Below are 20,026 nucleotides of genomic sequence, written 5' to 3' on the forward strand. Positions count from 1 at the left end.
TATCTTACAACTGGAAGTTTGTACCTTTTGACTACCTTCATCCAATCCCCCTCTCTCTACCCCCTGAATCTAGTAACCACCATCTGATCTCTTTTTCTGAGTTTGTTTTTGAAGTATAATTGACCTACAACACTACGTTAATTCCTGGGGCACAACATAATGATTTGATCTTTCTATATATTTCAAAATGACCAACATGCTGTCTAGTTACCATTTGTCACCATACAATGATATTACATTATTATTCCTATATTCCCCAATTTCATACCTGTGACTCATTTATTTTTCAGTTGGAAGTCTGTATCTCTTAATCTTCCTCACTTATTTCTCTCATCCCCCGACCCCTCCCCTCTGGCAATCACCTGTTTGTTCTCTGTATGTATGACTGTTTCTGTTTTATTACGTTTGTTCATTTGTTTGCCTTTTTCAGATTCCACATACAAGTGAAATCATACAGTATTTGTCTTTCTCTGTTTGACTTATTTCAGTTAACAAAATACTCTCTAGGTCCATTCACGTTGTTGCAAATGGCAAGATTTTGTTCCTTTTTGTTCCATTGTGTGTGGGGCATGTGTGTGTGTGTGTGTGTATTTGTATACCACATCTTCTTTATCCATTCATTTATTGATGTGCACTTAGGTTGCTTCCATAGCTTGGTTATTGTAAATAATGCTGCAATGAACAAAGGGGGGCAAGTATCTTTTTGAATTAGTGTGCTTTTTTTTTTCTTTGCATTAATACCCAAGAGTGAAATTGCTGGATTGTATGGTAGTTTTATTTTTTAATTTTTTGAGGAACCTCCATACTGTTCTCCATTGTGGATACACCAGTTTACATTCCCACCAAGAGTGTACAAAAGTTCCCTTTTCTCCCCATCCTTGCCAACACTTGTTATTTGCTGTCTTTTGATAATAGTCATTTGACAGGTGTGAGGTGATATTGTGGTTTAGATTTGCATTTCCCTGATGATTAGTGATGCTGAGCATCTTTTCATGTGCCTGTTGGCCACCTGTATGTTTTCTTTGGAAAAATGTCTACTCAAGGCCTCTGCCCATTTTTTGATTGGGTTGTTGGATTTTTTTTTTTTTTCTTTTTTTGATGCTGAGTTGTATGAGTTCTTTGTATATTTCCGATATTAATCCCTATTTGGATACATCATTTGCAAATACAGTCTTTTTGTTTTGTTGATAATTCCCTTTGCTGTGCAAAAGCTTTTTAGTTTGATGTAGTCCCATTTATTTATTTTTGCTTTTGTTTCCCTTGCAGGAGGAGACATATCCAAAAAATATATTGCTAAGATCAATGTCAAAGAACCTACTGCTTATGACTTTGTCTAGGAGCTTTATGGTTTCAGGACTTACATTTAAGTCTTTAATCCATTTTGAGTTTATTTTCTTATGTGGTGTGAGAAAGTAATCCAGTCTGATTCTTTTGTATGTAGCTTTCCAGTTTTCCAACACCATTTGTTGAAGAAGCTGTCTTTTCTCTATTGTGTATTCTTGTCTCCTTTGCTGTAGATTGACTATATAAGTGTGGTATATTTCTGGGCTCTCTATTCTGTTCCATTAAACTATGTGTCTGTTCTTGTGTCAGTACCATACTGTTTTGATTATTGTAGCTGTGTAGTATAGTTTCAAATCAGGGAATGTGGTAACTACAGCTTTGTTCTTCTTTCTCAAGATTGCTTTGGCTATTCAAGGTCTTTTGTGTTTCTATACAAATTTTAGAGTTATTTGTGTATTCATACAATTCTGTGAAAAATGCCTTTTGTATTTTGATAGGGATTGCACTGAATCCATAGATTGCTTTGGCTAATGTGGTCATTTTTACAATATTAACTCTTCCAATCCATGAGCATGGTATATGTTTCTATTTGTTAGTGTCATCTTCAATTTCTTTCATGAGTGACATAGTTTTCTGAGTACATGTCTTTTACCTCCTTAGTTAGATGTATTCCTAGGTAATTTTTTTGGATGCAATTGTAAATGGGATTGGAAAACAGGTTAAAATTTGTCTTTTTTTTTTTTTTGGTCCTTCAAACTATCAAATTACTGTCTTTTTTTTAATTGTTTAAAATAATTCCTCTCTCTAAGCCACCAATTCAATATGAAATTAGATTCATTATTTTTATTTGGAATTGTTAAGGATTGCTTTTATTTTTATTTAATTTTGTTTATAAATATTTTTTTAAAGTTACATGGTTTTAAAGTCAAATTTATAAAACAAGGCATATGCAGAGAAGTGTGTTTTCTGTCCCTTTTACTTTGCTTCTTTTACCCCATTTCTCTAAGAAGGAAAATATATTTTTGCCTATATTGAGACACATACATGTATTTCCACCCTTAGACAAAAGGCGGTCTATTATGTACACAATTCTCCACTTGTCTTTTTTCACGTACACTGTCCTGGAGATAATTCCATAGCAGGTAGTTATATTTCAGTGTTTTTGCAGATGCACACATTTCTATTGTTTGAATTTACCATAAATTATTCAATCAGTCTTCTCTTGATGAACATTGGGATTTATAGCTTTTCAATATTATAAAAGATTTACATTGAATGTGGATGAGTAAATCAATTTATATTCAAGTGTATCTCCGACATAGACGTCTAGAAATGAAATTTCTGGGTCAAAGGGCATATACATGTAATTTTGCTAGTTTTTCCAAATTACCTTCCACAGGTGTGCCATTTTACAAACACATATCTAATTGCATAAGGAAAGACTGTATAGATTTATAGTTAAAGACTAAATATAATCTAATGTCAACAAAAACAAAGAATTATCTAAAATATAAATTGCATTTTTATTTAAGTTACTCTTTTGTCAATAGCTATTTGTTTATATAATAGCTCTGTCTTGATGGGAGTTCTGTCACAAAATAGTATTTGCTAAACCTAATCCATTACAATTATACAGTGCAAAATTATCAATATTGAAATACATTCTTATTTATAAAGGACTATCATCTATGAAACCAGCTTACCTCCACGTGATTCACCTTTTCACTGGAAACTTAACAGCAGTAGAAGTTACACATTTGTTCACTGTCCATATCTCATAGTAGACATTATCCCTTTTTCATTAAGCCATAACCTATACATTATGAAACCACCTCAGAAAGTCACTAACTTTTTGACTAGAGAATACTGAAATTTTAAAAACGTTATTTTAAATACTTAGATTTGCTTCTAAAGGGTGTCTTAAGACAGATTGATATTTTACTCCTCTGGCTTAAAACTGTTGAGTGATTCATAATGAGATGACTGACAAAACACAAAGTAATAGTCCTGAAAACCACTACTCCATTATCTGCTTCTCTTTATTGACATAGTGAGGGGAGAATTAATTTTAAAAGGTGGTGACTATTGATTAGTTAATGGCAGAAGATACTGTAGAGAAACGCTGAAGTGAGCCTATTCATGCCGGGCAACACGACCGATTATCCAGTGGTGGATATCATGCTGTAACCCTCATTAATATTTAGTAGGCAGGACATAGGCTGGTTGTAGACTACAAAATTGCCCTAAGCACAGGCTCCAATAGGCCATAAGAATGTTTCAAGTAGATAAAAGAGTAACAGATTTCCCTGTATTCAGATAGTTTATAAGCAACACAAGAATACACTCAATTCCCTTTTGTGATTTCTGGGCAATGATGGCCTGGCAGAAATGCCTACTAGGCAAGTAGAAATGATTAATGCTCTGGGAAATCACTCTAAGTTAGTAAGCCCTGCGTGAGAACCAGAGTGGTTCTCAGTTTCAGTCCTTCTTTTTCTCTCCCCTCGCCACAAGCTGAAGGGTTTCTTCATCAGGGGTAGCAAGTCAGCGAAAGGCATTATTTGTGTCTAACACAGCCATCATCCTTGGGGTGACGTTCTGTATCACACTGTCTATCAAGCTAACCCCTTGTCATGTGTCAGGATCTTTTTATTTCAACTGATTTAAAAGGGAAACAAGGAGTTTTAAAGATCACTAGTAGGGAGATATGAGAATAAAAATGCTTGTAAAGACTAAGAGCCTTTGAAGCCGACTTGAACTAAAATGGTCTGTGACTTTTAAAGGACAATACAAAGTTTTATAGATTACTGACTCCCATTTTTAACTTTTCAAATTACCAGGTTATTTTTCAGTACCACCAGCTTATTTTGAAAATATTATAAGCTTGAAACGAGATAAAGTTCTTAAGATAACATATTCTTGGGATTTGTGGGTATATAAAGTCTGTAACATCCGATATCCACCATCCCAAACAATGTATAAAATTAAATAGTGAGAAAATATCAATTTTGTGACTCAAAGACTGTAAAGATTTTTGAAAGTGTGTTTAGGAGAATCATTTTCTTTGCAGTATATCAGGAATTGCTTGTAATTACCTGCCTAGAATGAGTTACATAGGAATAAAAATTCAGCCTTGTAGGCAAGAAGTATCCAAGAGAATAAGTCTTCTATTAACATACTGAGCTTTTTCTTAAAACGAGTGAATGAAATTGACCCAGGGGTCTCACTGTAATTCCATGTTAAATGTGGAAAAATTCATTTTCCTCCCAAGCTGTGTACACCTAAATGCGCTTTTCAATTTATTAATAGGTCTGTGTATGTGCCTTCTCATTCTGACATCTAGTAGAGAGTTTCAAATTATCAGGAGTTAGCAACAGGAAATGCATTTGTGTTCATTTTTATTTTTTGATAAATATGATCTTTATGAGGCACAATTGTGGATCTACTCAAATGCTTGTTTTTGTCTGTTTGTTTTGTTGTTTTTTTATTAGTTGGTTGGTTGTTTAGTAATACATGCCATTCTCAAGAGCAAAAGTAACACTATAAATTAAAAATAATTTAATAGATTTTTCTCCAAGGTGCTTAACACTGTAACATAAACATATGAAGACATTTTATGAACTGTAAATATTACAATGTTAATAATAGTTACACCTTCAGCGCCTTTAGATAGTCCAGAGAGATTTTTTAATCCTGTATTTGCAAGAGACTGATGCTTACTGAACCATAATCTAATCTATTTAGCAGTTTTATCAGTGAAAGTCACAAATCCTAAACTTCCTTTCCTTTTTCTTTCCTATTTTATAGCGCAGCAGCAGTTTGGGGAATTTTGACCGTTTTTGGAATAATTCCGTATCAAAACCAGATGATTCAACTGGGGTTAGTATTCTATTCCATTTTAATGAGTGTTATACAAACACATTATGAAGCCAATGTAGTTTTTGCAAATTACAGTAAGAAAAAGAAATATATTTAAAAATCATAACCTTGCATACATTTTTGTGATAAATGAACAAGCAATTATTTAGTATCTAGTACCATGCTGGACATTAAGAGTAAAAAGCTATCTAAGAAACCTAACAGATGTTTGGGAAGGCAGAACATCAACTTACGAAGAGATTTACAATTTAAAGTAACATAGACGATCCCAAATTTTCTGAGCATTTCCACTATAAAACAACATATATGTTAAATTTCATGTAACTTGTAATTGCTTTAATTTAGGAAATGATTAAATGGCTTAATTGGAAATTAGTTAAGGAGAGCATAGGCTGCTCATTTGCACTCTCATACTTCTGTACACTTTGAAATGTCTCAGTGGTGACCACTCCATACACATTTGCAAACCATGAACACTTTGAATGTAGCTTAAGAAAAGCTTCCCCTAAAATTATTTACCTCATCATCATCATCATCATCACTACATTTAATTGAGCACTTACCAGGAAGTAAGCACAGCACTAAACACTTTACCTACCTGTAAGTAGGAACTATTATTATTTTTATTTTATCACTGAAGAAATATGTTTGAATAAAATTACTTCTAAATTATACAGGTCATAAATGACAAAGGCAGGATGCAACATCGTGTCCAAAGTTTGCTATTTGTTATACTATCTCATAAACCATGGACCAACTGTGATAAGTGATTAATGAAATGTAAAACAACTAATAAAATAGAAAGGAGAGATGTACATTGAGAAAAGTAAAAATATATGCTTATCATTGAACCTGAGTTATCTATTCATGTGATAGGTTTGTTTTAGATCAATAGGCTTTAGATCTTATGCACTTCTTAATTATTCATTCTATATATTGCATCTTTATTTTTTGTTTTTTTTATAAAGAATTCTTTTTATCATATCTGACTCTCAGAATACCTTTCAGATTCCTATATCCATCTACCTATAATATCTTTAAATATGTTGATTTCAGCAATGGATATTCTAGACAAAAAAAAAGTAGAAAGAAAATGACATCTATTATTACTTTATAAATACCTCCATTAGTGCATACATATGCATGTGTATATATAATATATCCCCTTTTATACATATATTACATATATCCCTTTTTATTCACCTATATATTTATGTATATATAAACTTATGGATAAACTTGTATACATGCATGAATATACATTGATAAACTTGTATATAGCTATATGGTCTATCAACATTTACACAGTTGTAAATAATACAATGCAGTATGTGTATACAAATAGTGAGAAGCCCTATATAATTTTTTATCATGAGGGATTTCTTGTTGATCTTTTTTTAAAATTTTTATTTTATATTGGAGTATAGTTGATTAAGAATATTGTGTTAGTTTCAGGTGTACAGCAAAATGATTCAGTTATATATATACAGGTATCTATTCTTTTTCAAATTCTTTTCCCATTTAGATTATTACAGACTATTGAGCAGAGTTCCCTGTGCTATACAGTAGGTCCCTGTTGGTTATCTATTTTAAATATAGCTGTGTGTATATGTCAGTCTCAAACTCCCATATTGTATAAACCTTCAACTTTCCATAATCATACATAGATATATTTACTGATATTAAGTTTATAATTCTAGAGTTAACCTATAAAAGTTGCTCAGGCTCATTCAAATTCATTGATTAGTAATGGTGGCCTAGCAATTTGTGAAAGAACTTAGTGAATCTGATAAAGTAGTTTGCACATTTTTTAGCAAACCATCATTCATTCATTCAGTAAATGTGTATTGAGCATCTACTCTATGACAGGATCTCCCTTAGGCACTCAGAAAGTACTGTTACAATACAGGTGAAAATCCCTACTTCATGAAGCCTAGAGTCTAGGAGGAGACAGACTTTAAAACAACAACAAAACCCATAAATAAATATCTAAATAAAATTGTGATTCAGGCTATGAAAGAGAACAGCACAGAAAAATGTTGAAGTTAAAAATATGCTTAGATAGTTTCTTCAAAGCTTTTGTAAAGGAAGATAGAAAAACCTGAAATTAAAAATATTTATAGTACTCTTTTCTGAAACTTAGGTAATGGTAAGTTAACACAGATAGTAATAAACTAATATACTTTCTTATTTATTTTAGTTTGTAATTTTACAGTGAAGATAAAGAACATTGAAGTAGAGAAAAGAGAGAAGAAGAGGGAGTGTGGACAAATGACAATGTTTTTCATTGCTTTATTGTTTTGTTTTTTGTAAATAATTCTAACTAGGTACATGAAGGGGAACGCATAAATGAAAGTGGAGAACAAAACAAAACTTCAAATAATGGAGGAAGTTTAGGTAAAAAAATGAGAACTATTTCCTGGACAATGAAGAAAAAAGTGGGTAAAAAGTATATCAAAGCCCTTTCTGAAGAAAAGGTAAGTGTCCTCTGTTAATCACTTGTGTTTTTCTGTTAATATTTTTCTAGGTAGTTTAGAAATATTTGGCAGTTTATGAAGGCCTTCAATGTATTTTCTCCCTCAATAATTGTGCCCAGAAGTTGGGCGGAAGAAAGCATTATCACATTCTCATAGGGGAAATTGAGGCTTAGAAAGATCACACATGTAGTATGTGAAGAACATATGTCATTTATGTTGTAACAAACAGTAGTACATCACTTCTTTTCATTACCAAATGATATTCCATTTTATAGATAAGCCTCATTTTATTCATCCTTTCATCAATTGATGAATATTTGGTTGTTTCCACTTTGGGATTATTTTAAATCATGCTGAATGAATGATTCAGCATGATTTAAAATATGAATATGAATATCTGTGTTCAAATTTTTATGTGGAAGTATTCTTTCATTTCTCTTGGTTATCTGGTAACTCTGTCTGATACTTTGAGAAACTGGCAAACTATTTCCCAAAGAAGTTGCATCATTTTACATTCCCACTAGCAATGTGTGAGAGTTCCAGTTTCTCCACATGCTTGCTAACACTTGTTATTGTATGATTTTTGATGCTACCCATCAAAATGGGTGTGAAATAAATTCTCATTATAGTTTTGATTTCCACTTCCCTGATGACTAATGATGTTGAGAATATTTTCATGTGGCCATTTGCATATCTTTTTTCAAAAAGTGTTTATACAAATCTTTTACCTGCTTTTTAATTGGGTTGTATTTTTATTGTTGCTTTTAAGCTTTTTAAAAAAATATCTTATGGATACAGATCCTTTATGAGATATACGATTTGCGATATGATATATTTTCTCCCATTCATGGATAGTATTTTCATTTTCTTGATGTTGTCATTTACAGAACAAATGGTTATAATTTTGATGTAGTCCAATTTATTTTTTCTTTCATCATTTGTGCTTTTAGTATTGTATTTAAGAAACCATTGCTTAATCTAAGGTTACAAAGATTTACGCCAATGTTTTCTTCTAAGAGTTTTATAGTTGTAGCTCTTAAATTTTGGTGTATGATCCATTAATTTTTCTACACGGTGTGTGGTAGGAGTCCAACTTCATTCATTTGAATGTGGATATTCAATTGTCCCAGCACTACTTGTTGAAAAGACAATTATTTCTCCATTGCATTGTCTTGGCATCCTTGCTGAAAAATCAATTGATCATAAATATATGGTCAGAAATATATGGATCATAAATATATGGATTTATTTATGGACTCTCAATTCTATTCCATTGATCTATATGTCTTACAGCTATTTTCTTATTAATGCATTTCAATAGGATCTGTACCCAGTACTCCGTTAAAACAGTTGTCACAGTCAGTATTAACCTCTATGTTGCCAAATCGAATGGTCACTTTTCTTTCTTCTTACATGACTTTTCAGCTGTACCTGATGCAAGTGATGATTTCATTACATATGAAACATTCTTTTTTCTTGGTTTCTTTGGGCATTCTTCTGGCTTTCCTTCTTTCTCAAAGTTTCCTTTCTTAGCTCTGCTTTCTTTCCTGTCCTTCTAAATATTGAGTCTTCCTGAGGCTTGTTTCTAGATGTTCTACTAGTTTAGTCTCTCTTCCTAAGTGATCTCATCTTGTCTCATGACTTTTTCACAATTATATCTCTAGCTATGATCTCTCTCTTTTAAAAAAAATTATTTATTTTATTTATTTATCTTTGGCTGTGTTGGGTCTTCGTTGCTGTGTGTGGGCTTTCTCTAGTTACGTTGAGCAGGGGCTACTCTTCATTGTGGTGTGCAGGCTTCTCATTGTGGTGGCTTCTCTTGTTGTGGAGCATAGGCTCTAGGCCCGTGGGCTTCAGTAGTTGTAGAGCATAGGCTTAGTTGCTCCGCGGCATGTGGGATCTTCCCAGACCATGGCTCGAACCTGTGCCCCCTGCACTGCCAGGCAGATTCCTAACCACTGCACCACCAGGGAAGTCCCATATGATCTCTTTACTTATCTGTTATACTTATACAACCAACTGCTTATTTGATATTATCACTTAGATGCATAATAGATAACTGGAACCTAATGTATCTAAAACGGAATTATTGATTCTCTAAGTTCTACAGAAAGTTTGTTTCTTGTCCAGTCTTCCAAGTAGAAATAGACAACACTGTCATAACTGTAGATGCTGGAAAGAAAGGAGAGGGGGGAGAGAGAGACAGAGACAGAGAGAGAAGAAAGCCTACAAATCACTCAAAATTCCTTCTTTTTCTCACTTTTCACACCAATTCATCAGCATATCCTCTTGGTACTAACTCCAAAGTATACCTAAAACCCTTAACTTCTCCATGTAAATTATTCCTGCTTTAGACTAAATAAACAAACTCTCTTGCCTAGATTACCTAATTGGTTTCCTTTCTTCCACTCTTTCCTCCATAAAACCGATTCTCCACATGAAAGCCAGAAAGATTTTTGAAAAGTCAGATTCAGAACACATCACTCCCTTGGTTAAAATTTTACAGTACCAAAATGCATTCCCTTACTATGATGTGTTCATTCCAGTCCTCTGAGAAGTAGACCCCCAAGAAGGGAATAGACACACCAAAGACTTACTGGAGGAAATGCCTGTGAAGGATAAAGAAGAGAAAGAAAAAATGAGCAAGGAAATCCTTCAGACTACAGTGCAAGTCTGACACCTGTAAAAGGAGAGGAAGAAAGAAGGAGGATCACTCAAGTCTCAGGCTTCAACACTGTTCTAAGAAAACTTTGGCCAGATTGATGGGAAGTCCTTGAACCAAAAGTTTCCATTAGAGAAGCCCCACATCCCACCAGAATGGACTCAAATGGTAGCCCCACTGCTTAAGTCATTGGAACATGGCTTCCTTGCAAACACAGTGATCGATACAGAAGTTGTAGCTGTCAGTAAAGAAGGGTCCCACAGCAAGAGATCTGAGTGCACATTTCCATGGTTACTGAAAGTGCTCTATAAAGCCCTTCCTGAGCTGACTCCAGTCTACTTCTCTGAGCTCACATCCTAATGCTCTCCTTGCTCTCACTCAGCTCCAGCTACCCTGGCCTTGTTGTTTTCCTCTACATAACCCAAGCTAATTCTGAGTTTAGTTATTTTGTTCTTGCTATTTCTTTTGCTTGGAAAACTGTCTCCAAATCTTCATATAAGTCACATCTTCTTATCATTCAGGTCAAGAATTCAGAGACTCTATTACCTTATGGAGGAGGTCTTTGGAGGCTATTCCCTCTAAATCAGTCAACCTTCCTTCAACCCTAACCCGAGTAGCTAATCCTCTCACATCACCCAGTTTTATTTCCTTCATAACACTTATTATTCTCTGAAATTGTCTTGCTCACTTTGTTTACACAAACCTCCCCAAACACTACAAACACACACACACACACACATGTGCGCACACACCCTGACAAACTAAAATGTACCTCATTTAAGATAGACCCTGTATATTGTTTCCCATGATATCTCCAGTTCCCCAAACAATGCCAGGTACTTAGAAGGTGTTCTACAAACTTGTGTCGAATAACTGAACAAATGAATAAAAGAATGGATAAAAGCAGAGAATCAAACTGAGCATATATTGTATGTATAGTCTGAATTTTTACCAATGTTTAGAAATGCTCAAAAATGAGGAATATTGAATTATATTTTGATGAATATTAAGAAATTCATAGGCTTTGTTGAAACTATATAAACATGGAAAACATTTGAGATGTTTTCAAGCAGATGTAATTTTTTTTGAAATTGTCTGTCTTTCCTAATTTTATGCAAGATGTGCTTTTCACTTGACTAGGTGGCAAGCACCATATGAGATTTGTAAAGCTTCTTAGATAAGCTTTGCTTTAGAATTGCAAAGTGTGTATGTTTTATTCATATCTAGTGGTCTGGTAGGGTGCAAATAACTGACACGAAGCGACTATGCAGAGTTTGAACTTGTAATATGAGATCTCAAAGGATTAGTAATGGTGGTAAATAGATGATAAGGAGAACATGAAGAAATAAAAGTGCTTTAACAGATAAAGCACAGATGTTAATAAATCTAGCATTTCTGATTAAATAGTCTTGATACAATATTCATCCTAACTACAAAAATAAACTTTATAATTTCAGTTAAATTCCAAAATGTGGGCTGTTTCATCTAAAGAATTTTTCCCACTATACCATAAAATGTTACGCTTGAAATTGAGCTAAAGATTCATGACACTCATATTTTATGCTGATGTATTCCTAAGTATTTTATTGCTAAAATATGTCTTCTTTGTTAAATCAATGCACACAGTGAAAGTCTCCAAGGAAATCAGTTCTTTGCATTTAACCTCTGATATGATTTTCTGAAGGATGGGGAAGATGAAGAGGATGCCTTACCTTATCGGAACAGTGATCCCACGATTGGAACCCATACAGAGAAGAGCTCCCTCAAAGCCACTGACTCCATGGACAGTCTCTACAGTGGGCAGAGCTCATCAAGTAAGGGTATAAAATAAGTGACAAGAGTCTAGATGGGAGATCTGGGTTAAGTCCATTAAAAACAACAGATTTATTTCTCTTTGGCTTGTTTGTCAAAATTTCACCAATGTTCCAACTACTTGATAAGAGAAATAGTGAAAATGTAGGATGTGTTGAATCTATAGCAATGCTATTGTCTAAAATAATACATAATATATTAGAATTATGGATTATTTTGAAACTTTTAGCACTGTGGTCAGCAAGGTTCTTGAGGATATGCCTCCAAAAGATTATATTGCATGATTAAATCAGAATCCCTACAATAAAGTGTGCTGGGGAGAACTAGCATTATTTTGAGTCCAAATTTTTTAAATGACTTGAAGTATTCAGGAAACTAAAATCCTGTTTTCTCTTTTTCTTTCCCTTTCTCTCCCCCTTCATGTACTTCTTCCTTTCCTTTTCTCTTCCTCTCTTTCTTCCTTCCCTCTCTCCCTACCTCCTACCTCATTCCCCTCCTTCCTTTCTTTCTTCCTTTTTTCTTTCTTTCTTTCTTTTGTTTTCTTTCATTTTTTCTTTATTCCTTCCCTGTCCTGCCCTCTGTCATGTTTTCCTTCCTTTCCTTTCCTCTTTATCCTGAAGTATTCTGAAAAGATCAGGACATCTGCATCAGTTCTAACGTTTACTTTTTAGGTTTCCATTCAGCATTAGCCAGTAAAGAGTGAAGTAGTATGTAAACACTAAATAGTAGGAATATCACCAATTAGTGACAAAAAGGAATCAGCATATGTTCAATAAGAATTTTCTAAAAACATCATTTCTACCAAAGAATTCACTCAGGCTTCAGTCACATGTCCTGCTACAATATTTGAACGAAACTACTGATACTACAGGGTGCCTTATAATTTTTTTATATGCACACTGTTACTTATCCCTCTAATCTTTTCAGGGCTTTTAAATGTTTTTTGCAAAGTTTATTTTCCATTTCATTTAAAATCAACTGCTTCTGTTATTTGAAGATGGATCACAAAGACCAGCTGCTGCAAATATCCTGAATTTTATTCCTACTTTCCTACTGGTTGTAGAACAGTTATTTTGTGAAGAAAAAGCTAATACAGAAGCATTTGAGGGATATATTTTTGCATGTGTGAAATTCAGATTTTATTAGTATTCATTTCTGCTGGAAGTTTTAAAATTCAAAATTGTAATGCCAAATATGGGTAGAATTTTATAACTTGAATATACAATGAAAAGCCAGGGACTGGAGTGGTCGTGGAAGGGAGGGTGTGAGGAGATGGGGATCTACTTAGCTATTATCATAAACAACTTAATTTCTGTGACTAGACGCAACTCATCTTTCTTTTACACCAGTCCATATTTAAAAAAAACAAAAAATGGAGAATTGCTAAGGATCTTTCTCTTATTTCTATACTTATTTGAAAGAATGGCAGAGATACTGGGGCTGTTCCCTCATGAAGCAGAGCACTGAAAGGCCACAGTGAAGGAAAAAAATGAGGTGACAAGTGAAAGCAGTAGGGAGACTCAGAGTTACTTCCACTGAGAACCATTCTTTCCCCCAGGCAGGCAGGAAAAATGGAATCTCTTTTTTTCCCCCTTGAGGTTCAAAATCAGAAAGGAAGAGGACCAGAGAGCAAGGATTTGGAGCAGTTTAAAAAGCCCAGTTTAGAACAATTTTGAACAGTTTAGGAGTACAGACATTGGAACACACTTCCTCTTTCCCTGACGCTCACACAACAAGCAAAAATGCTACCTTTTATACACAGAGATGTTGCCTCAGAATGGCTTTTGGTACACAGTAGGAGGTCTGAGACACTATTTTTGCTACATTGTGATAAGTTGTAGGGAAGCTTGTGGTCTTATGCTTTGATCATTCCTGATCAATAGCACACAAAGATCAAACTGTCACTATAGGTTTCTGCCTCTGTTTACACGTACAAAATTAATTATCTGGTTTGTACAGGGAATTAAGTCTCTACTGTCTGCCTCTTTAGCAAGTATCCAATGCTCAAAGCACTGTGCTACTGGATCAGACGATAGAGACTGAAGTAAGAGTGTTTGGATTGGTGGTAGAGGAAAGAATGATCAGGTTAACTGGAGAAAGATCAGAAATGGCTCAGAGGACAGAAGTCACTGGTGGAAAATGACTGGGAGGCAGAAACAGGGATCGGTCATTTAGGACTGCCTCAGGAGGCTGGCATCCAATGCTTCAGCATTATTCCTGCTTAGTTATGTCCAGGTGATGGTTCAGAATGTTATGAACCTTCAGTGAGAACTGTTAACCTCTGCTTTGCCTATATCAGGTGGAATAACAAGCTGTTCAGACGGTACAACTAACCGGGACAGCTTTCGACTCGATGATGATGGCCCCTACTCTGGACCATTCTGTGGCCGTGCCCGCGTACATACCAGTTTCACACCGAGCCCTTATGACACTGACTCCCTCAAAATCAAGGTGTGTGCACATCATATCCGCATTCTGTATGGTTTGTCTAGGGCTGGGTGTATGATCTTTTTCAGGAAGTGCAAGTATGGGGAACTAGGGGGTGAGTGCGTTCTTCCCAATAGGAGAACTGGGGACTGGTGTACTATGGCAGGAGTTCAAACAAAACATGAGAGGTAGGGTAGGAGGATCAGTGTTTTGAGGCTATTTGCAAAAGTTGCATTATGTAGATAATGTAGAATCAGAGCTTATTCGGGAAGAAGGAATTGTCTACATTTTTCTGAAAATCAAAATCCTCACAAGTTGCTGGAGGTGCCCAGTTCTACCTGAAGCCAAGGAGAGGGAGAGAAAATGGAAATATCAGGCAAGAGCCCAGCAGAGCAAACGCTTTGGGAACATGACTTGGCCAGGCAACTTCAATACTTGAGTCAATACTTGCAAATGCCATGAGTAACCTGACAACTTTCTCTCTGTGATATTCCCTCCTGAATTCCCTTTTTTTATTCTTATCCTCTTCGTTCATTTTCTTTTGCTGTGAGGGCTTCACAACACAAAGGTTGCACCACCATTTGTGCTGCCTAAGGGGACATTTGTGGAGCTCGAGTAGGACACAATAAGGAATCCCACAGACACACTGGGTGTTGAATACTGTTGCTGACCATCCTGGGTCTTCTCTGAAATGAAATTGGATTTTTGCTTGTGATCTGTGGGCTTCCCTGTAATGTATATTTTTTTACAAGTTTAAAGGATAATAAGAAGGATGTAGCATAGGACTTCCATACTTTGAAACTTCCCCTAGAGCTTCTGGGGATTTTCTAGGTCTGCTTAGCTGATCCCATCTAGCCTAGGATTTGATTCCCTATAGTTCAAGACAGGAAAAACTAGGTGAACAGCTCATAGGGTCTGAAGGGCAAACTATCATAAATTGGAAAGACCAGATCTTTTAATCACATTGAATTCTACTATTACAAATAAAATCCATGTTTTAGATGGAAGAATACACATTCACAGAGCAGCAGAAAAAAATATTTTTAGTAGCAGACTTAATGCTTTGTTTGAGGGTAGACCCTTAAAATGGCAAAAATATCAGAATCTGTAATGTCATCTCTGAGGTAGAAAGCTGTAAGTCTCAACGGAGTAACTATGACACAAATGTAGACACTATACTTGCATAGAAATCAACTTTCTTTACAAAAAAATACCCTGTGGAGTTTTCTACTCTTACCAATAACTCCTGCAGTCTTACTCTTAGATGTGAATAAAGAGAAAGACCAACTGGTTTGTCTATCCCAATGCATTTCATTCATACTTCAATCCAAACTTTGCTGTGGAGCTCAATCTAAGTGTTAAATAAGTAATTAGTAATTAATTACTAATTAATCTAGGATAATTAGCTTAATTTATCCTTAGTGCATATATACTTTTGTTACATATTTGCTATGTACAAAGTTCTGAACATTTTCATTATTTTAGATGGATACAATACTTGAGGTGGATTTATTTCACACTGTAGATGAATTTTTCAGATGAACTAGAAGCACAGACAGTCATAGACTTGTCTTTCTTCCCCTTCCTTACTTGGGACCCCCTCCAGGAATGATAGCTTGAGCTTTGCTACATATATATTGTTTTGACAGGGTAAATAAAAAGAGCATTACTTTTGAGTTCAAACAACTTAGGCTTGAGTTCTGGTTCTGTCACTAACTTCCTGTAAGCTCTTGGGAAATTATTTAATGCTTGCATTTCTTTTTCTGTAATATTTAGAGTAATAATGACACCTCGCATATATATCTAAGAGGTGTGTTGTGGGCATAAAATGACTTAATGAATGCAAAAGTGTTTTGTAAACTATAGGATACTCTACAAATATAAGTTGATAAGTTGATATGATACCAAAAACATAAACACATCATCAAATACATTTAGGAGCCTTTCTTCAAGTATGTTGGGGGTTTTTTCAATATTACTAGTAAATAGTTTCCTTAAACTTTTAAAAGAAATTTCCTCTTAGATTTATTTTTAACTCTAAACCCCCTTAGTGTAATGCCCTCATTATTCTAATTTTCAATGATTCCATTCTTTCTACCAATTGTCATGGGCACCAGAGTTCTCTGAAATCTAATTTGTATATTTCTTTGTCTTTAGAAAGGAGATATCATAGACATTATCTGCAAAACGCCAATGGGGATGTGGACAGGAATGTTGAACAATAAGGTGGGAAACTTCAAATTTATTTATGTGGATGTCATCTCAGAAGAAGAAGCAGCCCCCAAGAAAATAAAGGCACACAGAAGGAGTGGAAAGGAAAAACCTAAGACTCTGCAGGAGTTCTTAGAGAGGATTCACCTTCAGGTTAGCAAACCTATGGCCTGTTTGATTCTGGTGGCATACGGATGGAGTAATTGAGAATGGGTCAGTGTTTGTTTAGTTAAAAAATACATGACTTACAGAAAGGGAAAAATCTGTTTTCCAAAAATAGTTTATATATACCCTTTATTACTTTTATTATGCGAGGACAGGTCTTGATATAACATCCTTTGGACTAAACTCTAATGGTACTTAGCAGTCACAGTAGAGATTAGGTTGAGAAAGTGCAGTGAAAAATGAAATATACTTGGGAGAATAAAAGTCCAGAGAAAACATGTAATGAGAATGATAAAGAGAATATAAAGAGTGAAGGTAAAGATTCAGAGAATTGAAAGGAGAAATGAAAAGAAAATTGTATTTTCTATAGATCAGAGATCAAAAGCAAGTCAAGAGAAGATAACTAAATTAATTGTTTTTAAAGTAATTTGTTAGGAAACAGTGATCATTAAGCCCTCATAATGATTGTGTTAAGAAAACTGTGTTGTCTTTATTTAAAATCCAATTATTTTCTTGTTACATTAGAAAACTTTTTATGAAATATCTATGTTGTTAAATGGCATGTACATACAATATGCCTAGCCTCACTCAATTTACTGTTTTGCAATCCATTTCTAAAATTAACACAGCAGTACTTTGATAGTTTTCAAAATTCATCAAGACAATAGCCAATTAATCTTTCCTTAAGTGGTTTTCCTGAATTATCTAGTTGCATTCTTGCCTGTAGACACATTACATAGGCCTTTCAATATTACTATTGGTGTCCCCCAAATGGGGTACTCCTTGGAGGAAGCACAGGTTTGAATCCTGCTTCAGCTACTTGTTTGTTCTGTGACCTATGAAAAAACCAAGGTCTAAGGAAGTGAAATACCTTACTCAAGAATCCACAGTTAGTTACATCAGGATGGGAATTTTTTTTTTTTTTTTCTGTTCTAACACAGTGCTCCTTCTAGGATACATCACTTTTAAAAGAGTTGAATTGCTACTCCTTCTTTCCCTTTTTTAAAAATAAATAAAGGGCTAGTAATAAGTTCTTTCTGATTACTTAAAACTTTTATACCTCCTCTTACTCAATTTTAGTAACTAAAATAAGGATATTGAAATTATGATCAAGTAAAATGGGAGGAATATCTGAGAAAGTTGAAAAGCGTTTCAAATTTACTTTGCATTTCTATTGTTAGAGAGAAGTTACATAAATAACATAACAGACTTTGAAATCAGAAGCCTATGAATTTTAAACTAATTTATATTGATGCAAATGATGGACAAAATATACATGATAAGAAATGGAAACAATACTTTTCCCAACCACAGTGCTTTCATGCTTAATGAAAGCTTTTAAATAAATAGAAAGTCTGAGATTCCTTAGGTTTCTATAATGCCTTTCAACCAAAATGCTAAGTATACTTTTTTATATAAATTGGGTCTATTTCAAATTCATTTTTTAACCTACTCCAAGAAGTTAATAAGGGTAGATGATTTTGCAACCAAGCAAACAAGAAAAGATATAGATCCAGAAATATTATTATAATATACTGTATTAGAGGCATTTTATTGACAGACTTAATAACATACTAGCTTTGTCAATTTCACTATTTGAGAAGTGAAAAACTGCCAAATGGGATGAATGATCCAGGTATTTAATTGATCCATGATTTAGCATTGTATAGCTTAAGGTAGTCATTTCTTCTTTACATTTGTCCTTCCAGAAGGTGAGAACTGTACAACATACTGTTTAAATGTCCCCAAGTTCATATGTGGAAAACTAGTACAAATAAAATAAAGTTAAGCAAAAGTTCTGTTGGCACCTTTGGTTTTCATGCATGCCTACACTTTTTTTTTTTTTTTAATCTAAAGAGAACTAAAAATAAAATATTTGAATCTGACTATCTTATATTATGCATATTTTTTCTTCCCCACAGGAATACACCTCAACACTTTTGCTCAATGGTTACGAGACCCTAGAAGATTTAAAGGATATAAAAGAGAGTCATCTCATTGAATTAAACATTAAAAATCCAGAAGATAGGATGAGGTTGCTATCAGCTGCTGAAAATCTTCTTGATGAAGAAAGTAAGTACGCACACCTACTCTTCCCCCTAGCTGAGAATCACAGTTTAATGTAAACGGTAAGATCATTAAAAACAAAGCCCCAGTTTTATTTACTGAGAATCATGTAAAGTATTCTTTCCAATAAAATAAGTATTTTCTTATACATTTGGAAACAACAACTCTGGTCAAATATATCATTAGAAAGAGGGCCTTTTTGTCCTTACTGGATTCAGGAAACAAAAGGGCTTTTCTGGGTACCTCATTTAAATTCTGCAGAGCTATTAATTTACACACAAGTGGATGTCCACATTCCCCAAAACTGAGGGAGTTAGAAACAAATATTTAGTGACAGCACGAGCCATTAGCGAGAAATGTCATATGCAACTTCTGTAGAACAGCACAGAGCATGGCTCTGAGCTAACGAGCCTTCGCTCCACACAAGAAAATTCGTTTCATTACCAAAGAGTCACATCTTGTGTTTACAGTATTCTTTCAAAATGCTATAATAGCTTGCAAAAATATTCAGCACTTACTTTTATTATCTGAGATGGTTCTCTGTATTTGTAAGTATAAACTAAAGATGGAGTAACACATGTAGATTCCCTTGAATATTGGCTATGCTAACTGGATTTGTAAAGATGGGATAGCTTTTGTTTTTACAACTGCCCAATCTGAGCATTCTTCTTATTAAATCTGGCCAGGCTCCCAAAACTCTGAGTTCAGGGAGTGCCAAACTCTGCAAGGAGTATTTTGTTAGAAAAAAGGGGGGAAGGTGTCTAATTTTAAAGGAGAAAAAGAACTTAGATCATCTAATCCAACCTTCTCTTTCACAAGTAATATTAATAATAATCATTAATTATCCTTTGAACATGTTCTCTGACCAAAACTTTAAGCCAAGATCTTTACATTTATTTTCTTCTTTAATGCTCTCCACAACTCTGTGAGCTAGTATCATAGTATTATATGATATAGTAATATAGTATTATAGTATTATACTATAATATATAGTAATATAGTATTATATAATACTATATAATAATATTATTATATAGTATTAATA

The 20,026-nt window shown here is 34.2% G+C and overlaps 1 protein-coding gene across 3 annotated transcripts in view; it reads left to right on the plus strand.

Moving 5' to 3' along the window:
• The window catches only part of SAMSN1 (SAM domain, SH3 domain and nuclear localization signals 1), a 49,155-nt gene that overhangs the window by 17,973 nt on the left and 11,156 nt on the right, over window positions 1-20,026 (plus strand). For all 3 annotated transcript variants that reach the window (XM_029214593.1, XM_029214594.1, XM_029214595.1), the window contains 6 exons: window positions 5,089-5,160; window positions 7,488-7,637; window positions 11,984-12,113; window positions 14,411-14,562; window positions 16,696-16,902; window positions 18,837-18,987. In XM_029214593.1, the coding sequence (XP_029070426.1) occupies window positions 5,089-5,160; window positions 7,488-7,637; window positions 11,984-12,113; window positions 14,411-14,562; window positions 16,696-16,902; window positions 18,837-18,987 (862 nt within the window). The remainder of the gene's footprint in view (window positions 1-5,088; window positions 5,161-7,487; window positions 7,638-11,983; window positions 12,114-14,410; window positions 14,563-16,695; window positions 16,903-18,836; window positions 18,988-20,026) is intronic.

This window comes from Monodon monoceros, unplaced genomic scaffold (genome assembly GCF_005190385.1).
Source record: "Monodon monoceros isolate NGI ecotype Baffin Bay Population unplaced genomic scaffold, NGI_Narwhal_1 Super_Scaffold_11, whole genome shotgun sequence".
NCBI classification, from domain to species: Eukaryota; Metazoa; Chordata; class Mammalia; order Artiodactyla; family Monodontidae; genus Monodon; species Monodon monoceros.